The sequence below is a fragment of the Botrytis porri genome, assembly GCF_014898465.1.
Source record: "Botrytis porri strain MUCL 3234 chromosome Unknown BPOR_014, whole genome shotgun sequence".
Lineage (NCBI taxonomy): Eukaryota > Fungi > Ascomycota > Leotiomycetes > Helotiales > Sclerotiniaceae > Botrytis > Botrytis porri.
The window spans coordinates 1549515-1560755 of NW_024066088.1; the positions used below are offsets into that span (position 1 = coordinate 1549515).

The 11241-nt window shown below is 38.0% G+C and overlaps 2 protein-coding genes across 2 annotated transcripts; one reads left to right on the plus strand and one right to left on the minus strand.

Annotated features, from left to right (window-relative positions):
* Positions 1-3834: 3834 nt before the first annotated feature.
* EAF01_009777 (uncharacterized protein) lies at positions 3835-6266 on the plus strand (the record flags this gene model as incomplete). The annotated part of the gene is made up of 8 exons (XM_038918033.1): positions 3835-3917; positions 3979-3992; positions 4067-4201; positions 4280-4577; positions 4630-5280; positions 5344-5499; positions 5560-5974; positions 6033-6266. The coding sequence occupies 8 exons, from the start codon at positions 3835-3837 to the stop codon at positions 6264-6266; spliced, it is 1986 nt and encodes a 661-aa protein (XP_038766842.1).
* A 3320-nt stretch (positions 6267-9586) lies between these two features.
* Positions 9587-10571, minus strand: EAF01_009778 (uncharacterized protein; the record flags this gene model as incomplete). Its single annotated transcript, XM_038918034.1, has 2 exons — positions 9587-10393; positions 10455-10571. The coding sequence occupies 2 exons, from the start codon at positions 10569-10571 to the stop codon at positions 9587-9589; spliced, it is 924 nt and encodes a 307-aa protein (XP_038766843.1).
* Between the last annotated feature and the right edge of the window lie 670 nt (positions 10572-11241).

An 11241-nucleotide genomic window follows, 5' to 3' on the forward strand; every position in this document is an offset into this window, starting at 1 on the left:
AATGGTAGTATATATATATATTAAGATTATTAAGGATTAAAAAATATTATAATAAAAAATCGTTATTCATTTTTCATTATTTGTGAAACTCTGAATACTTTTTATAATATTATAGTATATATAAAACTGAATATTATTATTACTTTTAATAAATTTTATATTATAAAAAATAATAAATGGAAAACAGCTTTTATTACTTGTTTCAATTTTTTCAAGTTATTTATTATACTTTTTAGCCTTTATAATAACGTAACGTATGGGGAACTCGGACATATGGGGAACTCGGACACTTTTTCAATTATTCTACACGCGATCTTGTTCTACGAGCCACACAATCCTCCAATTCCAATTCCGAATCGCTTGAACTATTCTCTAGCTCTTCTTCTTCAATCTCTTCTTCTGATTCTTCAATTGGGCGTTTGCGTGGCCGTCCTCGTGGCTTTTTCTCCTTCGGTTTTTCCTCCGCCTCACGTACCATTTTCAATACTTCCTTAGTACTAAAGACAAATTGACCTTGTAATTTGACTCTTTTGCCTTTAGTTCTTTTCTTTCGAGTCTCAATTACCTCCTGAGCATCAGAGAGCTGTTTCCGAAGTAGGGCTATCTCAGCATTTTGAGATTCTACAAGCCTAGTCATTCTCTTGGCATATCGACGAGTTGGCGATGCAGGAGAACCACTGCTTGCTAGAGCTGTATTAAAGATCTGATTTGCTTGCCTTAGTTCTGTTCCATCTGGAGGAGAACTCCTGAGTATAGACAAGTCTAGGTCTTGATTGGGGGTTCTCATTTGTGGAGTAGAAGGTTGCTGGGAGGAGTTAAATGGTAATGAATCGAGTACTTTTCGTGGGGCAAAAGGTACTAAACCAGCTCCTCTCCAGCCAGCTTTAATATTAGAAGAATTCAATGCTTTTTTTCTAATATTTTGAAAGAGTTCTACCCATTCAGCTCTTTGGATTCGCTTTACACCAGCTCGAGAATATCGATCGACCTCTAAAGCATGATATCGTTTCATTGGCCCATACACCGCAATAGCAAGTGGCTGAAGCAAGTGAGAGCAATGAGGAGGTAATATAAGTAAATCAATATCATTATCTATACAGAAAGCAATAAAGCTACCTGTAATATGGCTTGAATGGCCATCCATGATCAAAAGTCGAGGTCGGTCACCTGACACTTTCTTGGATTCTGGTTCGAAAACCCTTTTTAACCATTCTAATCCATGGCTATTTGAGGTCCATCCATTTGTACTAGTAGAGAACTGCCAGCTTTGAGGTGTGTCCTTTGGAATCCATGCAGAATTCGTATTCTGAGCCTTGAAAATGACCATAGGTGATAGAGCATTTCCAGCTGCATTGACACATTCAAATGCAGTTATCCATTCTTGCTTGCCAGCCGTAACTTTCCAATTCGATTTCTGAGTAGAATCGACTATAATGCGCGTACTTTGAGTACTTCCAACTCCAAATCCGGTTTCATCCATATTATACATATCATCTAATTCATACTTTCGCTTAATGAGACGCGTGCGAAACGTGTCAAACCAAGCCTGAATATTCTCCGGAGTTGCTTCTTTAGTCCGATTAGACTCTAATTGACATGAATAGTATGTTTTAAGTTCTGGATGTCGTTTTTGGAATCTATAGATCCATTCGTGGCCTATAGGTGGAATTTCTGTCGAGGTAGGATTTCGAGATGATGCGACCCGAACGCGTCGAAGACGAATTTCGTCGGCCATTTCCTTCACCAACATAGGTGTAGCAGGGAATCCAGTGATGGTAAGTCGTGAAATCCATCGTACAAGAGTATTTTCTTCTGCGTTTGAAAGAATTTGAGCCATTTCGTGGGTTTGGGAACGTGTTTTCTTCCCAGCCAGCCTATCAGCTAGGGTAGACTTAGGGACTTCAAAATGCTCTGCAGCCTTTCTAATTGATTTAAATTCTTTCAATTGAAGTGAAATTATAGCCTTTTGAAGCTTCTCTTCAATTTGAGCAGATGTAGAAGGTGATTGGGTATGCATAATAAAAGTTATTGCGGTTTCAAGTTGGTGATGGGCTAAAAGTGTCCGAGTTCCCCATATGTCCGAGTTCCCCATACGTTACGTTAACTAATTAATAACTTTTAATACATTTTTGTTGATCATTATTCCCCTGTTTTCCATAAATTATCATAACTTTTCAATAACTTTATCAAATATGACTTTTATTATAATCTTTACAAATCAATTAATATTAAAAATATCAAAAAAGTCATCTTATACATAAATAATTCTATTAAATCTTTATTCATTTCTTTTTTCAGATTTTTAAAAACTTTAAAATTGAAATTAAAAAGAATAATAATCAATTGAAAGGTTTTTGACTGAGTCACTACCTCCCTGTCGAAATGAGTCATTATCAATAGTAATCATTAAAAAAGTCCGTAGAACAATAATTAGGATTTATATTCATTATAAAATCTATATAGAAAGTTAATATAAATCTAATATATTAAAATTTACTAATAAAATAAGCGAAAATCAAGAGCTTTTCTTTTAATATTAATTCAATCTTATATATAATAATATTCTTATATTTTAAAATCATAAAAAAATCAGTTCTGGTTTTCTGAATATTGAATAAAAATATGTTTAGAATTTTCGTTGATTTTAATGATTTAAATATTTATTTCTTATAATTAAAAATAGAATAAAATGACTGTTTTTGATGTAATTTTAGTGTTCGACAACTAGCTGTACGCGGTGACTATATATATATAAGTAATTCGATTGAATCTTAAGTCAATTCCTTTTTCAGATTTTCGAAAACTCTTAAATTAAAGTCAAAAAGAGTAATGACCAATTGAGGGGATTTTTGATTGAGTCACTACCCCTCTATCGAAATAGATCACTACCGGTGCTGATCATTAAAAAAATCCTTAAAATAATAATTAGGATTATTATTAATACTAACCATCAAAAAAATACTTAGAATAAGAGTTAGATTCTACAACTAAAGTTATTGAAGTAGTTGTTATAATGTAGTAGTAAGAATAGAAAGCTGAATAATTAAATTTCCCCGTACCTTAGCCAGTAGATTACGAGTAACTTGATTGATTACTATTATAACAATCGAAAGCGTCAAGTTTAAGGTAGTGAATCGACAATTGTAGTTGATAATCAACCAAAATTTGCGGCTGTGACAAGGCCAATATAAGGGGAAAGATGAAATGCGTCGATACGAAGGAGGCTTGCGATGCATAGCTAGTTTGAATGACCAGACAAGGAAGTGTTGGGAGGGAATTGGATTGAGGAGGAGAGGGAGCGCGATCTTATAGATGTTGAAATTGATGCGACGGCCGCTAAACCTTGAGCGTCCAACACTATAATCTAGATTACAATATTAAGAAATTGATTAAGAAATGATTGAATATATACATAAACATCATATTAAAAGGAAATATGATTTAAATTAAATAAATAGGCAAATGATTGAGTGTTAGATTGAAATTAAAATTATCATAACATTATATACTGATTAATCCCGGTCTCCTTTTTTTTCTACGTGAAGTCAGTCTGTCATATCCGCATTATTTCCCCGCCCGAACCCTGTTAGTTCGAACATTCCGAGTGCCGAAGACCCGGTTTCAGGGGGACTATATAATGAACCCTCTTCTACCCTTATCGCCCCATGGTATTGCTTCTTCGTGTTTTCACAGCTCCTACACTCATTCACCATACTCGCATTGACCATTCACAGCAGGTCGAATTGTTGAATAAATCAGCCTTTTGCATTGCTTATACTACCTGAACCGTTTACAACCAGACCCTTGCTCGCACCCGCCATTACTGATCTTACAATGACTGATAGCAGGTCATCCAGTTCTACTGGGGCATTGGACACTAAAACTGCTCCATATCGTGTATGTGACATCTGTCAAAGGTAAGTTGCCTCGAGCCTGCCAACAAGATCGCGAACCTCATTCTATTTGTCTCTCCTGCAGAAGGCGAAGAAAATGTAAGCAGTCCGAAGGATTCGGCCATAGCGAATCAATTGCGGACGGACCGAATTGGTGTCTCACATATCATTAGGCAATTTGGACAGGCCATCATGTTCGTTTTGCATAAGGAATGGTATGCAGTGTACATACAGTAGCCGAAAACAGAAGCCTGGCCCTCGCAAAGGTCGCGTCTCAACAACGACCGCTACTCTTATCTCGAAGCTTCGTATGTCGCTCTCCCATTTTTTCTAGCTCCGCTATAAGCAGGACATGACGATGAGCTGATCTAACCGGTGGCGCATAGAAAACCTCGAGTCTGTCCTGAAATCCCAGCAAGAGCAATTGGACAAGCGAACTCCAGCCCCGGGCACAATTGAGAAGAACTATGAGAACAACAACAACATATGCAGTTTCCGCGCCGGACTTTTGGACAATGAATCATATATCCCTGCCCTAGAGAGCACACTAGACCAGTGGCACAATAGTACAACGCTCTTGGGTGGTATCACCAATAACGACGTAACTTGTGGCCCAGGCGCTCTTCCATTGGAGATATACACGAAAAGAGACCATCTACATCAGACAGGGTTGCAACTTCATCTGCAAGTTTAGCTCGTGTGCAGTACTGTGCTTGTTCTAACACCGCATCCGTAGTCTCTCACTCTATTTCGATCATTTACAGCCGATAGTACCGCTATTTCGAGCCCGCCCCTTTTACGAAGATTACCATAATGGCAAAATAACCAAGGAACTCCTTGCTCCTATGTTAGCATTAGCGGCGCCGTTTTCCTCTGATCCAAGAATATCTGTACTGTCGCGTCTAGACTTCTGGCAGGACATGGTGCTTGACCATGGGTCCAGCGGTAGTCCCCGAACAGCAGCATTGGATGAAGTTCGAGTAGCTGTTCTGCGAACCCTGTATGGTTATGCGCATTTCCAAGGTCGGCAAGCGTGGCAACAAATAGGAAATCTTACTCGGCTGGCTTGCGCTTATGGTTTGCATAAAGTCGATAGCCCAAGTAATAAAACGTTGATGTCTGAGGAAGACCGAGAAGAGAGACGCTATATCTGGTGGTCTGTTTCGAAGCTCGATACCCATTCCAATTGTATTGCATCAACTCCATTTTCGATCGATCCTGAAAACGTGTATACGTTCTTAGTCTCTACACCAGTGGAAGAATTCACCGCTGGAAGTACTTGGCCATCGATTCGAGCAATTTTGAACACAGGGTCCGGTCGAGCGGAACAGTTGGTGCAAGCCATTCGGTTAAATGGCACAAATGGCGGGCAAAATATTTACGTTATGTTTGAATACATGCTCCGAGAAGTATCAACGATCCGCAGAAGGCTTGTACTAAACCCAAACAGCCATAATCAAGACCTTCTCTTCGCATTCAGAAATTTGTGCTCACATATACGACTTGGCATGTCAACCTCGTACCTCCATCCATCTCGTAATCTAGTGCTCAACGAGGCTCCATTCGCACATTGCAAGAGGCTTGAATTACTACTACACTTCCATATGTAAGCTTTCCTTTTATTATTATAATTAGCGATAGCATGGTCTAATGATACCTGCAAAAGTGTCCAGATTACTGCCCATATTCCCACCCTAGACCATGAATCCCATCCCTTCGACGACCAACTATCCCAGAAGGCCGCAATGAAAGACTGGCAGATCTGCATCGCACAATGCGAAGACATAGTTGGCGTCTTCCAGCACTGGGAACCCTCCTACTATTCGCGCACTGAGCCGACCGTGTGCTCCATCGTCTGGGCTACGTGTTATCTCCTAGCTCTCCAAATAATGCACGTTGCTACCAGCGCCGAAAAAAAGGTCCACCTAGAGAATAATCTGGGCTTGCTCTCAGCATCTCTCGAGCATTTTTCGAAGTACTGGCCCATCGCACGTGCTCAGCTCCGTGAGTCTAGCCACCCCCACTCCCACCCCGAAGGACCAACCAAATGGGCATTTATGTATGATGCAGCAGCCACCGTGGTAAATCAGGAGCTGGCTTACTGACGAATGAATGAGCAATTTTCTAGAATCGATCCAGAACTTCCGCTTCTGGTTTATGCTACAGATCAGTTTCTCCGATCTCCTCGTTCTGGTTGCGCGATTTCAGGTGCCGGTGGACCCAGATAGTGAAAATCCGACTGAGTTCAACCTGGACTCGATATTGGTGCAGGACCTGAGGTCTTATGGCGTGATAGATGAAAACTCACTGGCGATGGCGCCGAATACTAGTCAAATAATGGATAGTGCGGCTGCTGTGTACAACATGGTGTAACAATCAATGAAAACTTTGTCATCATAGAGTGTATAACCGAAGATCAATACGATAGCAGTTCATAGCACCCTTTTAAAGCGCACCCTATCGTATTTACAGTCGTACTACGAGATAAGTAATACTACTGACTACCAATGAAACCCAAAGTCGACGCAGGGATGCATGTAGATCTTAAAGGTAAGCATCTAGAATAATAATAATAATATTAGTATTTTAGTATTAGTGGAAGACTTAGTCACTTTAGCTCTAGGAATAAAGAGAATATATAGTATAAGAGTTGAATTAAAGTCAAATTATAAGCTTGATTGAACTGAATTTGCTTACTTTTTCTATGTTTTCTTTAAAGAATATTCTAGGTTTATATGGTTTATAATGAAATTCTAATAGTTTCTATACTTATAAATAAGATCGATTTAAATCGAATCTTATAGAATTGATTATTTCATAAAAATAAAGTATAATCAATTGATTTAGTTCGTTTTATTAATAATCTTTTATATGATTTCATCTTATTCTATTTCATTATAAATTAATTTAATAAGAGATATTTTAACGTAAGTTATTAGTACGTGTACTACATTAAAATACATTAAAATTAATCTTTTCTTTAACATTTATATTTTAATAGTTAATTAATGTTTTTTCAAAAAAGAAATTATATTTAATAATAATAAAAATAAAGATAACTAGAAATCATGAATAATTCTTTTATATTTCAAAAATACTAAGAATTGTTACGTTTTTCATTAAAAAAATACTATTCTTGTAATAATTACTATATAAAATCAAATTTCTAACTATTGATTAGAAATTTGTATTATTTATAGAGAGAATTATAGTATTTAGAAAAAAGAATTAACGTGGTTTAACAGTGGCTCGGTCATATTAGTGAGTCGGTCATTATTTTTACATACAAAATACGTCTGTACATAACCGTGCACTTTCTTTATTTATTGATATAATTTTCTAAAAATCTAATATTCGATATTTAATTATATAACTATTATAAAAGTCTAATTTTTTATTAGAAATTCGAATTATTAAAGCACTTATTAAAGGAATAACTTTTTTGTAACGAAAATCGTGACAATTTCTACTTTTTTTACAATATAATAAAAATATTTATATAAAAACTAGATTTTTAAAAAAATTAAATTTTTATTATTATTTGATATTCTTTTCTTTTTCAAAAATAACGAATAATAATTAAAATATGAATATTGAAAAAGGCTGGTTCAATATGTATTTTGAAGTAATCGATTTACTTGTTACGACCGAGGTCGTCACATGACTAGATTGATTAAAATATCACCTGACCAAGGTGTCCCACTGAGTCCCACTGAGTAAGGCCCAGTGGGACACAGTGGGAAGCAGTGGGACAACAGAGAACGAAGGTCTATATAAGGGAATGGGATTTCATTACAATATAGAGCTTCGTGCTCAAGAACAATCACTAGTTTCATTACTATAGTTACGAGAATTGCAACCAGTTACAACCTTATTGAATTCCTACTTGAAGTCTAGTCTAAACCACCTCGAGAGATCTCTAGACACTTCCACGTGACCCTAGAGGCAGCTCCCGTAACAGTCAGATTATAATATAAGAATTTGTTAAAATAATATAATAGATTCTAGATTATTAGATTTTAAATAGTTTTAATTAATTGATTTAATTGTTGTTGAATAATGTAGGTTTGAAAGTGTAAATTAAGGTAAAAATGATGTACATATTGATATGATGTATGTACTAATAAACTATATTATAGAAAACGATTTTTTAGGTATTTTTATAATATTCTCTTTCAAATGATTTACATTCTATTAAATGAAATCGCTAGAAAAAAATGATAGATTTTTTAAAATAATTTAACTAATTATCAATAAAACATTAAAGTTTTTCTTTAGTTTGAATAATTTTTGAAGCAAAAAGATAGGGATTCAAAAGTTTAAAATATAATCATTTTTGGTGTAAAATCGCTTAGTATACGTTGAGTAATGGCCTAAACTCTTATAATTTTTTTTTTGACTATCCTCTGAGTTGATTTCTAACTGAATGCTTTCTAGACTGCGAGGTAGACCCATTCGGGATTCTCAGAAGAGATACGGGATGGGACGGATGTTTTCACACTGTTCGTGGTCTTTCTTGGTAAGGCGATGAAGAGGAGGATAACAAATAGCGATCACAGAGCAGCAATGCTCGATCCACGACCTCAGTATCATGGATTTAATGACCTTCCTGAATAGTACACCAAGTTTGAATAGAAAGCCCAACTGTTACTTTTCTAATCAGTTTTCATTAAACAAAGCTTCCAATGTCTGACTGTGTTAGTCTTTCACCATTTCTTCACTCTTAGTCTCACGAAATTGCATACTGTGTCCCAAACTCATCCCGAAAATCGAAATTGGCAGTAATATTCGATATTTTTGTTTATCGATGGTGGATCTGCTGGTCTTAGTGTGTTGTCCGTTTCGCCAGAGCTTTATTACCCTTATCATCGATTCCGGCAAATAGTCTAACGACAATAATTATATATATACTGTACCAGCTTGTCACTGCACTGAGGCTAGTGACTCCTTTCCAGCCGTCAAAAAGATTTCGAAAATTACAATACAGTTGAAGTAAAAGACGATGGAGCCTAGACAATCAATTAAACCGAAGCCGGACTTTTCCGGATCAACTGTGCAAACATAATGTCTTTGACGGCCAGAAACTTGTGTTTGCTATTGTTGGGTAGAAAGCTCTTCGTTCCCTCTCTTCGTTCCATCTCTTCAACTAGATCGATCACCTGTTTTTGCACCAAGGTCATCCTTACATAACTTTCACTTTCTTTACTTTCATAGATAAAAGAGAGATATATCATCGTTAGGCATTTTTGATGAAAAAGAGATAACAACTACGTTTTATCTCTACATGCAATACGACAAGTACTTCCACTTCCAAGAAGGACTACCACCTTCATCCCGGGTAATGAACAACTATCTATCAGCATCGTTGTGGCTATTACAACTCCAGCACTCAAAGTTTCTTCCAGACTGGTCAAAAAGCTGGTCAAAAGGCTACAAGAGAGCAGAGGTCATCGTCCAATTTGGCAATAACACTACAAACATAAAAGCACAATTGGTAAATATATTAGAGGCTGTAATCAGGGGTGATCTTAATTTGATTGATACAGCTTATGCTCGCAAAATTGCTATGAAATATCTCGAAAGTAGTGCAACAAAAGATGGAAGTCTCAACGATTAGGTCTTGAGTAATTTGAGATCCAAGAGCTTGAAATTCGAGATGCCGAAGCCTTCTTACACGATCTCGTAGACCAACTTCACAGCTCTACTTCATCGTCGCGTAAAACTTTTGCCAAGAAGTCCAGTTGAGCCTTGATGTTCTTCTTGAAGGTAGCACCAACGTACGGCATAAAATGATCTGTATTTTGTAGCAAGACGAGTTCCTTCGGTTCAAGTGCAGCCGCATAAAGCTTGAGTTGTTGAGCCGTGGCAGAAGTGTGATCCCTATCGGCAGCGACAACAAGCAAAGGAGTGGGCGAGATTCTATGAACAACACTCACTGGCTCGAAACTAACCAGATGTTGGATCGATTGCGTGGTGATTGCCCCTTCCCAGCGAATCTTCCGGTTCTCGAGCTCTTCGATAAATGGAATGAGAGCTGGATCAGCAGTCAGAGACGTACAATTTGGATCCTTCGCGTCCTTCGAATTCTGAGCGAAGATCTGCGTGAGCCCAGGTGCAGCACCAGCTTTTATGCTACGGCGATCTTCGTAGACACCTGGAAGAATTTTCGCAAAGGGTCCCTCTAGGGCGGCTCCCGATGCGAAAGGAACTTGGACAACAACAGCACGAATACGCTTATCAAAGGCAGCAGCGTAGATAGCGACACCACCAGACATACTTGAGCCCCAGAAGACGATTCGAGATTCATCAACGTCTGGCAAAGAAGCAGCAAAATCAAAGGCGTCAGAGTAGTCGCGCGCTTGCTGGTTCGGGTCGACCTCGTCACGAAGAGATCCCTCGCTACTTCCGAAGTTGCGGTGATCATAGAGCAAAACTCCATAGCCTGCTTCCTGGAAGCGCTCGGCAAAATCCGGGAGAAATTGTTCTTTCAATCCTCCTATCTGAATTTCATACTAGTCAGTACATGCTAGTAGTTTTGAGGCAGCGTCCGATAGTACGTACTCCGGGTGCCATAATTATACATGGCCGCGGTCCGGCCTGCGCTGCTTTGTAAAAAAACCCCCGCAAGACAACGTGATCGACCGTCTTGAATTCGATGTTTTGGATGCTTTTCGACATAGTGGATCTAAGTAGTTTGGTATCTGCGACAATCGAGCTGATGTAAAGGTAATAGCGTTCTTGGAAGAGATGTGTTGGAATTTAGATGGACAAGTCTGAGGAGCAATCCCGTGGTGAGAAGAGCTCTATATATACGCATAGCGATGCCAGTAGATAGAAGCTAGTCTACAACCCATGACAACGCACTCTACCCCAGAGATTAGCTGTAAGCATTGCAGTTCTTTTACCCTCCTTCGACCTAGAAATCACTCATCCCACCACCTTCCAACCACTACCCCTAAGTCCAGCGGTAGTGGAGAAAATAAATAGTCCACCTGAAATAGAATTCAGGGTTCACATGTATGCGGGGTGTGCGGACCCAGTTTTAACCTGGGCAATCAACGATCACGAGCCCAGAGCGGATTATCTAAATACTCCACCACGGGGTAGGAACTACCGGTTGAAATTAAATTCCTGCATGACAAGGCTGAACCCTGACGCTGATAGTGAAATATCGGTATCGTTTTGAATGAATGCCGGCCTAGATTTAGCTAGTGTATACTATATTAAAAACTATCAAAAGTCATTTATTTCAAAATTCGTTATTCTTTTAATAGTAATGATTGAAGATAACGTAGTTCATTAGCATGTATGTCAGGTTTCTATAGTAGGGAATATATCGAGTAGATTC